The following is a 20,478-nucleotide window of genomic DNA, read 5'->3' as shown; positions in this document are numbered from 1 at the left end:
ATAAACCAATTGTTGAGTTAATTGGAAATTGGTATCTTCTAAGGGAAGTTCTGGTCAGATTTTTGGGGAACAAAATTAATGTTACTTTTTGCAATTGAGAAACAGCAAGTAAGAGGCTATAATTTTCCGCAAAAACAAATCACTGACCTGACTCGACTTGGTCACCATGAGTTTTGGAAAGTGGTCCAGCAGCAGATCCAATACTGCCAAGGAGTCCATTTTGATGTCGTCATTGATGTGTGTCATGGCGCAGCACAAATGGGCGCTGACGAGAGGGAAAAAAGGAGCAATCTGCTTCTCACTGATGACGGGAAATACCAACTTCAGCAGGTGTTTGACGGCTCCTCTTCGGACAGTCGAATCTTTATCGGAGAACATTTCGGCGGACTTTTCAATAATGTCAGGCAGATGGCCGTCAATAAGCTGGGGATTTTCACTGAGCAGCTCTTTCAGACCTGTGACTGCTTCGTGGCGAACTGAAGGACTGTAGTGGCGACAGTGACTGAATAGCTCCTACCAATGCAAAAATAATATTTCTATTATGGGCACTATCTATGAACAGAGGCAGTTAACAATTAATTATATTGGTCCAATGTTTCAAAATCTAGCATAGTTATTTTGAATTAACATGTTCTACATCCAACACAAACATTTTTATACTAATGCGTTGATTTTAAATGTGTTGTCCACTTCACTTTTTTGCCGAGTCTAACGTGAGCTCTGTTTGATTTTTTTAAATTAACATTACCACAAGAAAATATTTACTATTATACAAGATAGTGAACTATTGACAAATACTTATATGTCAAATAAAATGGTAGAATTTAATCATGTATTTGATAAATAATGTAATGCAAAACAATAATTTAATGTTGGTTGTGTTGGGTAATTGAACTCAGGCACTTTATTTAACAGTTTACAACTTTCTTGGACTTGCCCAATTCAAAACACACAATTACTCAGTTGTTAACACATCTCAATTGCATTTCAATTTTACTCTAACTTTAATTAAACTTACTGCAATATTATGCTTTTTCTTGGTTACAGGTTGAGTGGAGTCTCCAGTCTTCAGATGCTGTGAGATCTGAATGGATCTCGACTTGAAGCTTGCATTGGTCACATTGTCAGCTTTCTTTAACTTCTTGCCAACTTTCAACTTGACCTTCTGGAAATCTGCATTCTTCTTTTTCTTACTTTTTGCCATTTTCTATCATTAAGTTTCTTTACTCTGTAGCAATATATATGAGGGTTGAGCATAAAGCTTTTGTAACTTACAATGAAACGGTATGTGGATACAGTCGATTGGTGTATAGCGGATTTTAGTGAGTAACGGATAGCTTAAACGTTTTTTGCAAAATACTTTTATTTATGTTAAGATTTATAGTTTTCTATTTATTGAATACAAAAAGCCTATCATTGTTAAGTCGATTCATGTTTTTGTTGATGTGTGTCAATGTTTACAACTGTTTCTTTTTTCGAAAGCAAAACAAGGTCATGTTATGTACGCACCGTTTTTGTGACGACAGGAAAAGTGCAGACGAATGGTTTCTTGAATTTTGCAGATTTTGTTTGGTAAACATAATGTTCATTGATGTAATATTTTAATATTATGTGTCCTTTACAAAAGTAAGAATGCTCAGAAACCAAATTGATGCGTACCATATAAAATAAGCATGAAAGCTGCAACTCGGGATTCAGTGAATAACGGACATGTGGTGACCCATATTCAGGAATGTGGGGATTGTCTCAAAATAAATATAAACTCAATTGAAGTTGTCCAATACACATGTGGTAAGCATGTGGCTATGATATTAATAAGTAAAAACATCATTTTTAATGAAAAATAATCAAATTATAACAAAAAAATCGATTTCTCTGAAAACATATTTTCCGCAATCAAATCTATATATAGATTCAACTCAAAATGACCCAAATATAGGGTGCATCGCTTTGAACAGCAATTACTTGTGCAGCGATTACCATGAATTTGGTCTAATTAAACGCAGAAATGAATTTCCTTTCTGGAAATGTACATATATTGCAATTATTCTTTACAAATGCTGTGTCAAAATTCAAGAATAATACGATACACATGTAATCTGATAAAGACCTAAGCGAATCGGTAATGGCTGAATCAGTGTGCCATGAAATTCGCGCTGTAAACAATAATATTTTTCGAAAATTTAAAACCGCTGGCATGTTTCAATAGGAAAGACATGTGTCTATCTAGGTTTAATGGTTTAATTACTGAATGCATGGTGTTTACGTTGAAATGAGACTCGAAGTCCTTAGCTATCCATTATACACCAATCAACTTTATAACAAGTTTGCACTAAACACTTGATATCATATCTAGATAAAAAAGTGCATTCTTACAAGGTAGGCAAACTATGGATAGTGCTGCTTGGATTGTGTGACAAAAATAGGTCTTCACTTCCATAACTAATTATAAGTTAGTTTTCTAATAATATAAATAATAAAAATAACAAACTGTATAAGCATTTTTAAATATGCTGGTGTGCATTAGTGGATAAGGTGTCCCCTTGCAAACGTTCTTAAGATCTCCCCCCAAAGAAACTGACTTGAACATATTTTGCAAAAGCCTAAGAACAAACTTTACTCCATGCATTTCTAAAGGGCATAATAAGTAATATTTTGATGACAACTAAAATTTTAGATCTATATGTCAATTTTAATTAGTATTTCTGCGTGTAAATACGTTTTAATGCCTTTAACATTGTTAGTGTTCATTCTTTTTACGAAACCATATAATAACCTCTGACAATAACCATTACCAATAGTACAGGCAACATGATCATACAATTTGCTAGCTAAAGAAACTTCAGCGTACAGTTTATATAGTATTGACATACCTGTACGCTGAAGCTAACCCCGTATCGAAAGTCAACCAGAGCCGTAACATATTTATGTCACGCTTTAAATCAAAGAATGCTCATTTTCTTGGATACATTTCTAGATATATTGGTGAATGAATATAAATTACTGCATCGAGGAATATCTTAAGGTTCAAATGTTTCGAATGCATCTTACAATAGATGAAAATAACTCTCATCAGTCTGAAATTCACAATTTTGACGCCATTGTTGCTTTGTCACGTGACGAGTTTTAATTTGGATACTTTCGGATCGACCATGACATTTTATACTGAAATGGTAAACATTACTTTCGTTTTCTGAAATCTATTATTTGTGATTAACAACTTACGTCTGGTGAATTTTAAGACTGATTTCAGTGTGAATCAGGTACTTTAAAATAATATTCACGTTGAGTTTGTACTTACACTACAAACGTGTTTACAAAACAAGCAAGAATAATCTTAAATACCGGGAAATGTAATTCTGAATTTGAAAACACCTGAGCACATGGTATGTTACCAAAAATAGAAATACCGTCATATGACCGTGAAATCTCGGGAGATTCGCAAAAAGTCTGTCACATCGCTGTTTTTCTCGATATGTAAGAGCAAAATAGATAAATTTTAAATGTTTAAGATAGTATTTTGGGAAAGAATATATCATTTAAATGTGAAAATGTCAATCTTTCCTATCAAGTGGTTGATTTGGACCAATAACTGCATTTAAAAGCTGTTTTGGACCGGTCTTTGTTAACTGTCAACTTTTCGGGAATTTCTGGTTGACTTTCCTAATGGGGTTGGTCCATAACTATAAAGTCGCGCCAGTCAAAAATCATAAAAAGCGACATTTAAAGTTATGGTAGCCAGAACTAACAATTTGCATTTATCTCGCGAATTAAGGTGTATACATCAAAAAAGCGCATTTTATTTTAACATTTCAGCTAATAATAATATATACAATAATCTGAAATTGTTTTAAAACGATACATTTAACAGAGTCAATAAATAATTACGGGCAGAATCGTTAAACTTGTGAAATATTTACATACACGACTAGTCCATGGGCGCAGACATCTTGAAATGAATTACGCAACGACTCGCCCACTGACGGTTCACCCCTAAATTATTCGCCCCTAATTTCAGAATGACTTGCCTCTTTATTTCATAATGGCTAGCCGCTTATTTTTTAACAATTGTGAAAATAAGTAATCGAAACGCCATAGGGTCGCTGTAAAAGTTAAGAAAGATTTCGATGCAGCATCAAGAGTTCAATAGTTCATGTAAACTGTAAATAAGCAGTAAATTACTGCCCCTTGTTGTAAATTTGCCTTTAAGTTTATTGACTGTTTACGTTTATTGCATTTTTATTATTATTAGGTAAGTAGATCTATACTTATATAAGAAAGAACCAGCAAAATCATTTGATTGTTAACAATTTATATAAAAAATAAGCCACCAATAAAATATATTCATCAATCTTTCAGATTTTTTTTGTATCTATAGGCTTATCATCTATTATGTCACGAAACTCAGAGACGTAGATTCTACGTCTCTGCTAAACTAGTTCACAGTAATATTGGACTTTTGGAGGGACTTACCCAATATTGTAAGTGGTATTATACCCCTTATTTTGTGTTTGTATTCCCTGCCCATCTATTTCATTATTTTAATATATAATGCATCATTTTGTGGTTTAAGTAATCAATTAAACTGAGAGACTCACTGAGTAACTCATTAGGACTTTAACAGACTGTGATGATTAAGAATCTGTATGCTTGCAAATTGAAAATAGTGTTTTACATTATGCAGTTTTGAACCCAATCATTCATATAGGCTGCAGTAAGCTGTCTGTGTGTGTGTGTTAATATATTGACATTATAAAAAAAATTCGCTTGAATGTTTTGCTCTTCTGACTTTATGTTATCAAAAGTCACTAACCAAATATTCTCTGTATGCAGGGACCCAAAACAAATGTACAGTATTTATACTAGAAATGTATACATATTAAATGTTATATTGTCGCTGTCGTTCTCAAACCTCGTAGCTCCAAAATTTTCAAAAAAATTATTTTGTCTTTTCTGAATATATGAAGTCTGGCGCGTGTTTTGTGCTAGATCTCGCAGCTCTACGTCAATCAGAGCCCTTGAAAAAGCCACGTGACGAAATGTTGTAGAATGATTGTTGCCTTTTTTCCGGCGAAAAGTCGTAGCGACGTCATTTCACCTATAGGTACATAATTTCGTTTGGACAAATTTGACAAAAAAGTTTTTATATTTGCAGCTACGAGGTTTCCTATCAGGACGAATTGTCGTACCTCATAAAAATGACAAAACTGTGGTGACAAAATATCGTAGCTACCATTTCTGAATATCAGTATGACTTATGCGTCTACGGCTTATACCGTATTATGCAGCTTCATTTGTTTGGTATTTTTACAGAATTTCAATTTCTTAAACATCGTTATAAAAAATGTTACAGTTTTATCTCTCTCCTGAAAAGTTGGCATTTTGTAGCTACGAGTTTTGAGAACGACAGCGACAATATAATACACCTGCAAAATTTCAACACAACACATGGTCTCACTCTGCACGATTTGCCAAATGGTTTGCTTTGACAGGGTTTTTTTGGCCTGATTTTATAGCCGAAATTCGGCTATGTTCCCAATCCCAAAAAGTATACTTTTTCCCCAAAATGTGGCAAAAATTTTCCAAATTCCCCGCCCCCAAAAAATTTTTATTTTATTTTATTTTTTTTTGAAAGAAGTGCCTAAGGTGTATTTTATCTCAATTTTAATCAATAACATCTAACAAAGTATTATATGATTTTGTTCTTTTAATTTGAATGATTATGAAGAGTTATGTCAAATTTAGTATTTCCCTAATCAGTGGACTTTTCATGTGGAAAAAAAGGCTAATGAATTTTTTTTTCCCAATTTCACGAAAATGCCGATAAAATTCCCAATTCCAAAGCCATGGGCTATCTTCCCAAAAGGGGAAAAAACCCTGAAATTTACAGACCTTGTTTTGGAAATCAGTATGTGTACATTTCAGCAATAAATGTAGTATATAGTATAGCAATACCTTAAGGCTTTAATCAACCTGCCTGTATAATGTCTCGTGCATATGTTCCTTTACTCTATTTATGGAGGATAGTTCACAATTGATGTTTGCTTGTTTGAGCCTGCATTTTTAACCTTCTCATCGTGACATTTTCTCAGTTTTGTTTCTTTATGATGGTTGTTTGTTGTCTGTCATCAACAATTTGCATATGAACACTATAGAGGCGCCACATGTCTTGCCCAATATTCATGGAACTTTGTATTAACAGTTCGTGTAGATTAAATATACGCTCAATAGTGCCTTTTCATTGATTTTTAGTTGGTCGCGTTAGATTGGTCGAGTAAATTCAGGTTTTTTTTTGGCCCGATTTTATAGCCAAAATTCGGCTATGTTTCCAATCCTAAAAAGTATACTTTTTTCCCAAAATGTGGCAAAAAATTTCCAATTTACAAAAAAAAAAAAAAAAAAAATTTTTTTTTTTTTTAAAGAAGTGCCTAATGCGTTTTTTATCTCAATTTTAATCAATTACATCTAACAAAGTATTATATGATTTTGTTCTTTTAATTTGAATGATTATAACGAGTTATGTCAAATTTAGTATTTCCCTAATCAGTGGAAAAAAAGGCTAATGAATTTATTTTCCCAATTTCACGAAAACGCCGATAAAATTCCCAATTCCAAAGCCATGGGCTATCTTCCCAAAAAGGGGAAAAAAAACCTGTTTGATGTTCCGATCTTGGCAGATCAGTCCTGCTTTTGGGTGTTTGTCCTGGCATCCCGATATGAGACAATGTGTCCTGGCAATGGTAAAAAACAATGTACATTCTATAAGTTCACACTAAAATGAGATATTCAAGCTCTATCTGGTAAAAATTTACCATCGCTAATCCCTTTATTGCCCCCTATTAACATACCTTTTCTACTGTTCGATTGCACCAGTGTTGTTTTTGAAACCTTATCAGCGATTTATTGGCAAATTATTTATTTTATGATATCAGGCATTACACCTTGGTGTTTTTAGGATCCTGAATAGGGGTTGCTAATAGCTATCGATAGATGCATTGTAGTGAATTAAAAGCCGACTGCTTTTGTATGTCATGGCCCAATCAATTCCAAAGATACTATTACGAAGTATTCTGTGTTTTATACCACCTGAGGCTAAAAAACTGTCAAAACACTATTTTTGTATATAAAAAAATTGAATGCTCACTGATTCACAATGATGTTTGACATAGATAAACTTTCTTTTGACCGATTTTCAGAAAATGGTTTGTACATCTTGCATCTATCTAAATTAAGAGTTAATTGATGATTGGTTGAATAAAAACAGTGCTCGATTTTGGCACATCGCTTTACACGATTTACACATGTTCAATTGGGGCCTCTGTCGTGATTGGATGTCAAAAAGAGGCATGCCCCACATTTCACTTTATGGAGTCATCCGCATAGTGCACATGTATGTTGACTTCTAGAAATTAGAGAATGTTTGTGTTCATGAACTACTTAAAACCCATTTTTCGTCAATATTTGCCAGAAATTATGAGTTTTTTGTAAGTAATAAACGTATTACTGACTACAGTAAAGGTGGCATTATTGATCGTTTTATATGTCCAGCTTTTTAATCCAGTGTCCCAACATTTTAAATGGAAAGTCCCGATTTGGACCTGAAAAATTCTGGCATGTGTGCTTGTTAATTAAATGCCACTTCATATGAAGTATACACTGATTGAAGCAGATTGTTCCCTTTTATTGTTTGATATTTGTTTCTGTTTATTTCCATAATCCATAAAGGGCATATTGGTTTGAGAGTGACAAATCATATATTTTTGGATTGTTCCCCATCTTTCAGGTTATGTTCCATTTCAAGCCAATCGGCTTTATTGAGACACCATTCCTGTTCAAGAATGGTACACCTAGACAACCCACAGTGTGCAGTCTGGCCAGGGGCGTCATAACCATAGACAAGGCGGTCTTTAACAACCCTGAACATTCCCTGGAAGGACTACAAGAGTTCAGTCATGTGTGGTATTGTGAAAAAGAGTCTTTATAGTTTGACACTCATTAGATATTTAATGGATTCGACACTGATTAATAACTATTATTATATTATAATATACTGCACTTTTATCGCAATTCATGTCATCCAGTATATCAGAACAGGTCATATGATGTAACCCGGTAGTCCTTGTGTAGAGGATATAGTGTTCACCAAGCAATCAGGAGATCCCTGGTTAGATTCCAACTCTGGAGATATTTCTGAGATCTTCTCTTAAGACACTGAGTATTTAAATGGCTTTACCAAAGTGACGTAAGAAGTTAACAGTGTCTCCTTAAGCTTTCAATTAAGTTTAAATAAAAAGTTTTAAACTAGAGATGGCACCAAACATTTGAATATTTGAAAATTGGCAAAATATTTTAATACAAAATTTAGATACGATTATGTTTGTTCTTCAAAATATGTTTAGGTTCAAAATCTCATTTTTGGTTTAGTCCAGGCAACGTTTGTATATCAGTCATTGTTTGAATAACAGCTTCCATCTATTATCAGGATAATAAATCGCATACGGGAGGGTATTTTAGGAGGGATAGTGTCTTTATTGGCTTTATCACTCAGTTTGTAAGGGTGTTAATACACCATGTTTAAACATTAGTCCAAGATAATTGTCATGTTATTCACAGCTCAGCATCTCGCAATTAAGATAACAGAGGTAACTGGACTTGCGCTGCCTTCAAACTGCTAAGCATTTTAATTGCTCTAGCCATGTATTTAATCTATGATTATCTAATAAGAATTTAGTTAAACAAACATTAAAAAATTAAATTTATGTGCAATAAGTTAAAACTTATTTATGCTTGAGAGTGTTCCGTTCAAACTGGTTATACGTACACATTAAGATTTAAACAACTTAAGACTACTATAATAATAAAGTGAAAGGATTCACAATGCTACCCTCTTGTGTTAAGATTTTTTTGCCATTCTCAATTGATAATACAAAGGCAACATGTAATTTATTTATTTTTCAAATAAATGAGGAACTTGTACACTTAACTTATTTGGGTAGAATATTTACAAAATATCCAGAGTTATGGCCCATTTTATGCCAAAAAAACTATTTATTTAGCTTACCTGAGCACATAGTGCTCATGGGGAGCTTTTAGGATGCCTTGTTGTCAGTCATCTATCAGTGCATGACAAATTGTGTGTGTGAGAGAACTTTTTCATTTAATTCAAGGGTTACCTTTCTCGCATAGATACAATTTTTGACGCATTTGTAGTCCTTAAGAAAGTAAAATTTAATTGAAGACTTTTTTTACTAGACTGAAGTTGCAAAGGCTTCATTTCCAACCCTTAGATACTGATGAGCAGCAAACAGCATTAAACCTGAACAGACTGCAAGTTACTCGCAGGCTGTTTTCGTTTTACGCTGTTTGCATTTAGCCATTTTCACTTTGCTTCTGAGGGGGAAATGATTAAAAGACCTCTCCTGCTTTACAGGAATGATCCTTGGGTTGCCATCTTTCAGATTAGTTCAAATCATGTAATGCACATTAAACTCACCATAGCTGAAAATTGATGTTTAAAATGAAAGTGGCCCATAGGAGTAATATTTGCCATATAACAGTATATTGTGGTCCTTTATCACATTTGTTTCCTTATACGCATGTTGTGAACGCTGTTAAAATCTTGTCTAAATCCGCAAGGCTCAAAGGTATTTTGTTTTCAATATTGCATGATGGCCCCTTCCAAATTTGTTGAAATCATGTTCCTTATTTCAAAATGTCCCCTTACATAGGGGAAACCTCTCTCTAATATGTTTATTGCAAAGGCAAGGACCCAAGGTTTGGTATTTTGCATTTTTACCATCCAACGATTTTTCTATGAAAAGGTCACCATGCATTTTTTCAGGCCCGATTATTTGTCAACAATACTAAGAATGAAACTATTTTTGCACCACAATACTTGTTTTACAAGCAAGCGCACAAAACTGCTTTGCATTAAATCCTGGGCTATTTTATTACAGGATATTCTTCATGTTCCACAAGAACAACAACAAGCACTACAAGGCAAAAGTCAAGCCCCCAAGGCTGAATGGAAGAAAAGTGGGTGTCTTTTCCAGCCGATCTCCATACCGGCCTAACAACATTGGGCTCACCCTGGCTAAAATTGAGAGCATTGAGGGTAAGACTGCTACTGTTATGCAGATAGATGGAATGTGTAGCATTCATAGTATTATATAAATCTGTTTATTCTATGATTTCCGCTGGTTTATAGAGAAATATCAGTGAAATAAAACTGGTATTTCACTATTTTAAACAGTGAAAAATAACAGTGAAAAATATCGATATTTTTCACTGTTTTACTGTGAAATGACGTCATTTTTTCGACAAAATGACGTCATAAATCCAGCGAAATTATCCAGTTAAACTCTTTTACAATGTAAATTAACGGTGAAAAAAGCATAAAATAAAAAGAAAATTTGTTGGATTCGATGGAATATCAGTTTTAATTCACTCGTGATCATAAAAAATACATATTTTCACCCGTGGCTGCGCCACTCATGAAAATATTATTTTATATGATCACTCGTGAAATAAAATCGATATTGCATCGAATCCAACAAATATCCTCTATGTATTTTGTTTGTTTCTTTCAAGTCAGAATTTAACAATTTTACCTGTTTACAAGGTGCTAAATGACGTACAGGCATTAGAAGTAACGTAACAATACCAGTGTATTATTTGTGATATGGACTTTATTGACTGTGGGTAGACCAGATTCCCTCCCTTTTGAATTCTTCTGAGGCCTGATGTAAGAATTATCACTTTATTCCCCTGAATCGAATGATCAGGGGTATATTGTTTCTGGCTGTCTGGCTGTCATTGTATATGTCTGTCTGTCATTGTATGTGTCACAAACTTTAACCTTGGTCGTTACTTTTGCAATATTGATGAAAGCAATTTGATATTTGGCATGCATGTGTATCCCATGGAGCTGCACATTTTGAATGTTGAAAGTTCAAGATCATCCTTCAAGGTCAAAGGTCAAATATATGACGCCAAAGGGGGGGCATTGTGTTTCTGACAAACACATCTCTTGTTATTAATTGATTCATAATAATTTTTAGAGTACAAAATAATGCAATAATGCTTGTTTTGTTTACTTTAATTTCATTTTCATTTTAGTCTTGCAATATGTGAACTGTGGGCTTAGCTAATCTTGTTAGGATTGTATGAGCAATCAGGGTCTTATCTTAAAGTAAGGATTGATAAATTTAAACACATTTTTTATTTAATAATCTAATATTAGTCTCTCTGTTGCAAGGTGAACACCAAATCCATAACACAACAGAGGTCTATAAAGTTTGTTTCAATTTCGTATTGAAGTACAATTTAGAATTATTGAAATATGTATATATCAATTTCTTAATCTTGATACTGTGAAACCATTTATTTTATACAGCACGAAATTTCGTCCTTTTTAAAAAAAGTGACTATTTCGTCAGCACTTAAATTCGTCTATTTCTGGTTTTGAAAAAAAAAGCGTTCGATTTGTTTGTAATGTTTGTAATACATGTAATATGCGGTTGCGAAAAATCGTGCTGGGGAAAGAGGGGTGACACTTGGTTGGTAGTCACTTGCAGGAGGTGGGCCTTGTTTGGCATATGCCAATTAACAAGTCTGTCATTTCAGGTGATAGTAACTGTCCCTTATTATGTTATGTCATTGACATGTTCTTTGTTATAATTAGCGGATAAGTGCGACTGAATAACCGTTAACAAGTGTTTTAAACAACGAAGCCAAATGCCAATTAGTGTTTTGCCATTACAATCACGGTCAAACTGATAACAATCTTACCTTTATCGGCGCCAATTATAAAGGTGCGAATATTATGGGTTATAATTAGCGTAAGCAAATTTTTTTTTTCTGAATGGAACGCTCCATTTATTGATAAACAACAGTATTAAATCTATAAACAAAATGTTTTTGTTATAAAAAAAACCCAGAGGTACGGGTTTTTATGAAATGTACAAAAATAGTTGATGCAGTTAAAACCAAACAACCAAACACAAATCAATATGTTCTTTATTAATTTGTAATAAAAGCGCAGAATATATTTCAGTCAGGTGTTGATCACACATCGTCATATTTTAATTGCGTTTAATAGCATTGTCTTTAATCCGGAATCGCAGCGTGTTGGTTGTATTATCTGCAACACCCCTGAAAAACACAATACACACAATGGGTAATGAAGTTGTTAACAATTAGCGCTAATCAACACTATTATACCTAAACGAAGTCAACGCATTCGATACAGCCTTATTGCATTCGCGTTTTACAGGAAATATCAGTTGTCAGTACACTGTATAATGTACACCCCTTTGTGTCAAAACCGGATTTAACTTGAGTGTGAATAGTCGACTGTTTCATGTTCTTTGTATCAATACCATCCGGGTATTTGTAATATAGGTATACCAGTCTTCAAACAAGGTGCGCGCTTCCGCACATGGGTATTCGGACCTTCACAAAATTGACCTATGGTTTAGCGTTCTCGCCGTCGAACGCATTTAGCAAGATAACTCGTTTTTTTTTCACTATTTCTTTACTTGCAAAAAATACTAGTGGCTTATAACTTACCTTGCAATCTTTTTTTACTGGCATTTTGTGAGTGTGCGAGTGTTAATTTCGAGCCCTGTGTATATGCGTGGATTACGCTGGATTTAAATGCCTCATGCCTACGGTAATTCAGTCTTATTTGTTTCAAATATGGGACATGATTGTTCGTTAGGATCTTGAATTCGTCCATTGGTCGAAGGACGAAAAAGACGAAAATTAATGTCTGACGAATAATAATGGTTTTACAGTAATTAGTTTGAAAAAATATGAAGCACAATATCCAATTGTATTTACATGTATTTTTCTAAGTATCATTTCTTTTTGTTTCTTCATTGAATGCAAAAAAAGTAAAATAAAAAGAAAGACATCTCTGTCATTCATAAAACAAGAAGCATTATGAATTATATCCTTTACATGGTGTTTTTTTACCTACTTTAAAACTGGAATCATGGAAATTCATTAAACATTTGAATTAATATAAACCATTAAATGACATAAATAACACCAACATACATGTATTCACGTTAAAATTAATGGATATTTCTTTTCAGGCGCTAAGGTGAGTGTGTCAGGCATTGATATAGTGGACGGAAGCCCAATAGTGGATCTTAAACCTTACATTCCTCAATATGACAACCCAGCGCTCTGGAGTCAACCAGGTCATGTGGAGAAACAGCGAGAGGAAGGACGTAGTGAAAGTCAGAGTATTTCAATGCAAAATACTCTTCAACATCTGCCTGTTTCCAGTCTAGAAGGTTCCAGAATGCATGGCAATTGTAGCAAAGTTTCTGAAGCAGCTTGGTTTGATAATTTATGCAAAACACATGGAAAAGCTGCTGGTGAGGAAACATTTAGTGTTTATGACAATGCTTACTGCAATGATCCAGCTTCTGTGACAGGACAGGATGGCAGCCAAAAAAGTTCTCTTGAGGCTGATACTACTGCGAACAGGAAAACAAATCCTGATAGGAAGCTTACAAAAAATGAATCAGAACCTTCACAATCAAACAATATGGCGTATGCTGCTGATTGGGTCAATAATGCCCCGGTAACGAAATTGTGTGTGGTATTCACGCCACGAGCTGAAGAGCAGTTGGCCTTGTTTTCCAAGGACAGTTTGGAGCCAGGTCATCAGGGTGGTGATAGAGGCAACACTAGCAAGCATCCACAGTCGCTGTTCTGTAATGAAGATACATATGAGCCTCATATGTCTGATACTAGTAATCCAGTTAAGAGGCATTCTGAGAAACCAACGCTGCGGGATTCATTACTGGATAAACATAGCCATTCTAAACAATCAACAGAGAAGCAATTGCAAAAATCATTTAGGAAGAAATCATTACAATCACCAACAATTGAAAAGTCTCAATCACATTTGTCAACTGCGAAACTTTCCCAATCGTACGATGTTGGTTCACCTGGTAAACCAAGTATTTATTTCACTGGTTTCAGTAAGCGTTCTAGTACAAATGCTGAAATGTCTATGAGCTGGCCATATAAATTGCAACATTTAAACTCCACTGATGAACTGCGAACAGCCATAGTGCGTGTTTTAGAGGAGGACCCTAGGTCAGTCTATCGGAGGATGGTCTGCACAGACAAGCTGTACTATTTCACAGTGGATGTGGTACATGTCACGTGCTGGTTTGATGACGGTTGTGTGGAAGTTGTGAGACTTAAACCTTTAGCGCATATGGATAAATTAACAACTTGGTTATATTTGCCACATTAGTGACTAGGTAGGGCAAAGCGTAGGATTAGATAATTGTGCAATTTAGCTTAGAAAAAGTTGTATGTTGTGTTTGGTTAACTTATATATAATGTGCTATTTGCAATGTTAATTGGCTTTATCATCACTCAAAGAGAGGAGGTTTATTGAAGTTACTCTTTCGGATGGTCGATTTGTCCACATAAATGTTGTAAGTTTGTTAACCCCCAAATACTTCCACATTTCTCAAGAAATTTAATTTAAACTGAAGGTTTTCATGACACTAAATTGTAGACGTGTAAGACAGCTTTGCATCCCCAGTGGTCTGCACATAATACATGTATAGGCCTCATATAGAGCAGTCAGGCTTTATACATTACAGTGTGTTTATTTTATAATACATGTATAGGCCTCATAAAGAGCAGTCAGGCTTTATACATTACAGTGTGTTTATTACATAATACATGTATAGGCCTCATATAGAGCAGTCAGGCTTTATACTTTACAGTGTGTTTATTTTTCACATTTCATGTACATTTAGAAGCATAGCCAGTTGTGATGAATATGTGATGTACATTTTAATTATTTTAATACTTATTTTGTTACAGTTATTCTTTCCCCAGATAATGGAAGTTAAACATTATGAAAATATAACATTGTTAATTTGTTATATGTAAATTAAAGATGATGTGTTTTTTTATTTTGGAATCAAAGATTTTGTTTCAAACATTTTGTTAAATTTCTTTTTTTTAAAGAGTAATTTGATGTTCTTAAATCTGAAAGTAAAAAATTATTACAAAATGTAAGTGCAGTCCCTTTAATAAAGACTGATCCAAATGATAGGAAACATCAGGATATTGCATCATCCGTCCTTTCCGTCTTTCAGTCAGGCCCAGGTTTTGTACAGAGCATAGATCACTAAGAATTAAAGGGAATCAAATGAAACTTCATATATTGATAGAGGGTATTAAGGGGAAGTGAAAACTACAAGAATCACAAATTTATATTGTCAGGATTTACAAATGTATTTTACTTAAGTCCATTTACTTTGCATTACTTCCATAGAGTTGAAGATTCAAGTTTTTAAATCAAACTTTGTACTTTGATCAAGGACATTTTTTATTAAGTGCAGAGCACAAAAGTTACCGGTACACAAATAATTGTTTGTTGTGTGGTACAAAAATTAGAAAGAAATGAAGGGATTTAAACAAAACTTTATCTAATCAGAACATTTGTGGTGTATTTCCTTTTTTTAAATTTTTTGTTTTGTACCTTTTTCTGTGATGCAAAACGGCAAGTATTTAAGTTATTCAAGAGAGCAATCATAGAATGATAGACGACTTTAAGAAAATAGTGAAAATACCTTGGTTAAGAAGAATAACTCTCTCGCTCTGTAGTATGTACAAAGTTATTGCCCTTCATTCTGTTTTCATGTGCCAAGGTTAAATTCTTGTGTATTTAAAGGAATGAAAATAAAACTTCATATATTAATAGCATACACTAAGAGCAAGTGTAGTTGACACACACCATAACTCTTTCTATTTATGGAGCTTTTGCCCATTTCATTTTTTTGGCAGAACATATTTACATACTGTCATTTTCAAGTGCAAAACATAACTTGAAAACTATATTGATTGATTCAAGTGAATGCTATTGTGATCAAACTACATACATGTACATCGACTGTTTTAGTGAAATGCAGTGTGTCCTGCATGCTTCGTCGATTTTTAGCTGGTTACCACTCTTGAGGCAACATTTTTTATCAAGCCTTTATTAAACTTGGTCAGAATGTATATCTACATAATTTATATGCAGACAATATGTTTGCTAAGTTCCGATTTGAATCATGTGCGTACAAAAACTAGGTCACCAGGCCTTATCTTAGACAAACTTTTTTACCTTTCTAGAGGTCACAATTATGACTCATTCTTGATGAAACTTGGTCATAATGTTTATAAGAACAATGAAACTTGGTCATAATGTTTATAAGAACAATATCTTTTCCAAGTTTGAATCTAGGTCATGAACATCCAAATACTAGGTCACCAGTTAAATTCTTTGAAAAACCTTATTTCCACTCAAGAGACCATAAACGCGACGCAATGTAAGAACCCAAATTTATTACTCAATGTTGATAAAACTTTGTCAGAATGTTTATCTGGCAAAAATCTAGTCTGAGTTTGAATCTGGTACATGTGTGTCAATAACAAGGTCACCAGGTCAAAGCTTAGAAAACCTTGTTATTGACACACATGCCAAAGGCCATAGTTATGAGCCAATCTTGATGAAACTAGGTCAGAATGTTTATTTGGACAATTTATAGGCTTGGTTCGAATTATGCTCATCCAAAAACTGGCCTGTTATCCTCACCTTAAAGGAAGTTGGTCATTCCTGTAATTATGCAATCTTCGTAAATTTTTTGGATTACAAATGAGAACAAATGTTCATGTATGTGAGAATAATGTACATTATTCTATACATGTATGTCAGTTGATTATTCATCAGATTATGAAAATGATGTATGATTTAAGAGTCTGCAACTACATGAATGTGTTGAATGTGTGAATGTCAAATTATGATAATTGGGCTTAGCAAATTTCAGCAACATGTTGGAAAATAGCAACAAATTGAAAATAGTAGATAATGCTACAGTTTGTTATCTGTATGTAGTCATATACTGGTATCTCCGTTTATGTCTTGTTAGACATTGGTCATTCTTAGAGTTAGTCAATTTTCTTTTTTGGCATTTGATTTAAGAAACGTTAAGCGATGGTAAAGCATGGTTTAATGGTCCTGGATGGATGAGGAAAACCATTGATAAAAGTAAATTAACAGAAGCAAGATGCGTGCCTCTGCGATCTACGATTAAAATCGATTCTTGTACATGTGGCAAACAACAGGAGCATACATTGAAAAATTTAATGTATAAGCTATTGTTTCGGTAGTTAAACAGAACTGTCATTATGCAAGATCACATAGTGCTTTGTGGTAGCATTTAGATGATTACCACAGTTTGTCAGTTCGTGGTGTGTGTGTGTTTTCAAATTGTTTTGGTCCATCCCATATGTATGTTATGAAGGCTATAAATAGAACTTTATCATGAAAACATGTGTGTTACATCGTCTTATGCTCCTCTACTTAGTAATGACCAATCAACAATTTTAGTGTGGTTCAACAGAAACCCAAACAAGTCTTCTTCGCTTTGGTGTATTTTTGTCTAACAACCTAGTTGCATCTGGAAGCACGCAATCATCAAACAAATCTCGCATTAAACTTCAAATTTAAATATACATGTACTCATATACGTTATCAATAACACATAACCATGTTTGGCAATTTTAGTGCACTGTCTACGAAGTTGTTCTATAATTTTACTAACATGATATAAATTAAAATTGATAAACATTTCTTGGGAACAAAATATTGTGGCCTTGACCTTTCCTACACGGCACATTGTCTGGGCAAGGGAGCTACGGTAATCCATAGTTGTATCAAGGTATGTTCATGTCAAAGAGCAGATACAAAATCTGCACAGACGGACGAAACCACCGACTTACAGTGGACTACTTGACTCGCAAAATATGAAAATTGGTCTTTGTAAAGCCTTGTCAAGAGCTACACTGTCCGCTTTTAACTGTTAACAAAGTCAGACAAGATTTCATGGTGTCACAGGGTAGCTCCTGACAAGACTGCGTGACTATGCAAGCTGGTCTGGAGCCATTTTCGCCAAATATGGGATTAGACCCATTTTCGCATGATGTGGGTAATATTACTTAGATAATGAAGGAGTGAAAAAGATATTGCTTCTTTATGTTTCGACAAACACAGCAACTGACGTGTTCAGCTTCCATGGCGGTGTCTATGATATGATGGACATTGTGGATCAAAGTGCTGACCTTTGTACGGGTGAACAAGACTGCCAACCATAAAAATAAAGTTAACAAATGATTAAATGAACTATGCAATTGAATTCAAAATACAGACACATTTTTTTTTCAAAAAAACTTTATTTGTGTCAGTTATTGATACAAATAGTGTTTCATATACCTGTATTACAGCTTTAACAATACAGTTAATAAGTTAAAGTATGGTACCAACCAAAGATATAAAACTTTAAACCTACAGTCATGTTATTTAATAATAAAATTTCACTTCTATTCAAAAGAAATTAATTACTTTTTGAGTTAAATTTGTCACTTATATAGATACTCGTTTTTTTCAGCACTCATAATTTTGTTTAAACATCTCAACTAAAGACTTAAATTCTCCATAAAAAAGTGCTTTCATTTAATAGTCTAAAATTTCCTATAAGAGCACAGACATGGAGAATTCATATATTTCATAGCAGCATTTTATAAAAAAACAACAACAAAAATATGCCATCACAGTTTTTGTTCTCATCACAATTATATGAAACATAGATTACATTTATATAAAAACCTAAATCAATCCAATAAAATACATATGAAATTTTGTGAAATGACAGTTAAAAAACAAACACAAAAATAATTAGATTTTCAGTCCTGCAAAGTTTTTTTTGTGACGCTAAAGTATTTATCAGCGCTGTTCACACATTGAGCACTGCCTCGTGTTTTGCATCGTATGACCCCTGAGCTTTGACCCTCAGTCGTCGCGGTGATTCTCCCAGGATTCCATGGAAGGCAAACACCGCCTCATATGTCTCAGCATGTCTGAAAGGTGACAACAAATACACTAGTCAGGGTTGCTGAACTATCATAGGACTGAAAGGTGACAACAAATACACTAGTCAGGGTTGCTGAACTATCATAGGACTGAAAGGTGACAACAAATACACTAGTCAGGGTTGCTGAACTATCTTAGGACTGAAAGGTGACAACAAATTCACTAGTCAGGGTTGCTGAACTATCATAGGACTGAAAGGTGACAACAAATACACTAGTCAGGGTTGCTGAACTATCATAGGACTGAAAGGTGACAACAAATACACTAGTCAGGGTTGCTGAACTATCATAGGACTGAAAGGTGACAACAAATACACTAGTCAGGGTTGCTGAACTATCATAGGACTGACAGGTGACAACAAATACACTAGTCAGGGTTGCTGAACTATCATAGGACTGAAAGGTGACAACAAATACACTAGTCAGGGTTGCTGAACTATCATAGGACTGAAAGGTGACAACAAATACACTAGTCAGGGTTGCTGAACTATCATAGGACTGAAAGGTGACAACAAATACACTAGTCAGGGTTGCTGAACTATCATAGGACTGAAAGGTGACAACAAATACACTAGTCAGGGTTGCTGAACTATCATAGGACTGAAAGGTGACAACAAATACACTAGTCAGGGTTGCTGAACTATCATAGGACTGAAAGGTGACAACAAATACACTAGTCAGTGTTGCTGAATTATCATAGGACTGAAAGGTGACAACAAATACACTAGTCATGGTTGCTGAATTATCATAGGACTGAAAGGTGACAACAAATACACTAGTCAGGGTTGCTGAACTATCATAGGACTGAAAGGTGACAACAAATACACTAGTCAGGGTTGCTGAACTATCATAGGACTGAAAGGTGACAACAAATACACTAGTCAGGGTTGCTGAACTATCATAGGACTGAAAGGTGACAACAAATACACTAGTCAGGGTTGCTGAACTATCATAGGACTGAAAGGTGACAACAAATACACTAGTCAGGGTTGCTGAACTATCATAGGACTGAAAGGTGACAACAAATACACTAGTCAGGGTTGCTGAACTATCATAGGACTGAAAGGTGACAACAAATACACTAGTCAGGGTTGCTGAACTATCATAGGAGCCACGTTCTGAGAAAACGGGGCATAATCCATTTGTGTAAAGTGTTGTCCCAGAGTAGTCTGTGCAGGCTTATCAGGCACAACACTTTCCCCACAAATAAAATTTTCGTTTAGAAGAGACTTCCTTAAAACAAAATATTCCCCAAAAGTGGAAAGTGTTGTTCCTGATTAGCCTGTACGGAATGCATGGGCTTATTTGAGACGACACTTTACGCACATGCATGCCCAGTTGTCTCAGAACAAGGCTCATGCTGTCTAACTTGTCCTTTGAAATGCTTTTTTACAAGTGACTTTAAAACTGTTAAGTAGTAAATTCTGTATACTTTCAACTGGTCTGTCTATGCTCTTAAATTGTAAATTTTTATGAAAATTAATTGCCCCTCGTATATTATGAATGTTTGTGCCATGT

General features: G+C 34.3%; 3 protein-coding genes across 12 annotated transcripts in view; 1 reads left to right on the top strand and 2 right to left on the bottom strand.

Moving 5' to 3' along the window:
* LOC127855344 (testis-expressed protein 10 homolog) overlaps window positions 1–4,072 on the bottom strand; it is a 41,908-nt gene extending 37,836 nt beyond the window's left edge. For all 3 annotated transcript variants that reach the window (XM_052390833.1, XM_052390835.1, XM_052390834.1), the window contains exons 1-3: window positions 3,925–4,072; window positions 1,019–1,228; window positions 148–513 (exon numbers count right to left, since the gene is read on the bottom strand). In XM_052390833.1, coding sequence (XP_052246793.1) covers window positions 148–513; window positions 1,019–1,204 — 552 coding nt within the window. In that variant the 5' untranslated portion in view covers window positions 1,205–1,228; window positions 3,925–4,072. The remainder of the gene's footprint in view (window positions 1–147; window positions 514–1,018; window positions 1,229–3,924) is intronic.
* A 91-nt stretch (window positions 4,073–4,163) lies between these two features.
* Window positions 4,164–17,363, top strand: LOC127855345 (tRNA (adenine(37)-N6)-methyltransferase-like). 2 transcript variants are annotated; one of them, XM_052390837.1, is made up of 4 exons: window positions 4,164–4,252; window positions 7,784–7,959; window positions 9,957–10,114; window positions 13,101–17,363. In XM_052390837.1, exons 2-4 carry the CDS (start codon window positions 7,787–7,789, stop codon window positions 14,279–14,281), a joined length of 1,512 nt encoding a protein of 503 aa, XP_052246797.1. In that variant the 5' UTR covers window positions 4,164–4,252; window positions 7,784–7,786; the 3' UTR covers window positions 14,282–17,363. The 2 variants fall into 2 exon arrangements, with proteins under 2 accessions (XP_052246797.1, XP_052246798.1); XM_052390838.1 differs by lacking the exon at window positions 4,164–4,252 and adding an exon at window positions 4,321–4,481.
* Window positions 17,364–18,273: 910 nt separating this feature from the next.
* The window catches only part of LOC127855227 (deleted in lung and esophageal cancer protein 1-like), a 58,807-nt gene continuing 56,602 nt past the window's right edge, over window positions 18,274–20,478 (bottom strand). For all 7 annotated transcript variants that reach the window (XM_052390644.1, XM_052390647.1, XM_052390649.1 and 4 more), the window contains one exon: window positions 18,274–18,948. In XM_052390644.1, the coding sequence (XP_052246604.1) occupies window positions 18,825–18,948 (124 nt within the window). In that variant the 3' untranslated portion in view covers window positions 18,274–18,824. The remainder of the gene's footprint in view (window positions 18,949–20,478) is intronic.

This window comes from Dreissena polymorpha, chromosome 13 (genome assembly GCF_020536995.1).
Source record: "Dreissena polymorpha isolate Duluth1 chromosome 13, UMN_Dpol_1.0, whole genome shotgun sequence".
Lineage (NCBI taxonomy): Eukaryota > Metazoa > Mollusca > Bivalvia > Myida > Dreissenidae > Dreissena > Dreissena polymorpha.
The sequence above is the reverse complement of the archived record's forward strand: the minus strand, read 5'-3'. Positions and strand labels throughout refer to the sequence as shown.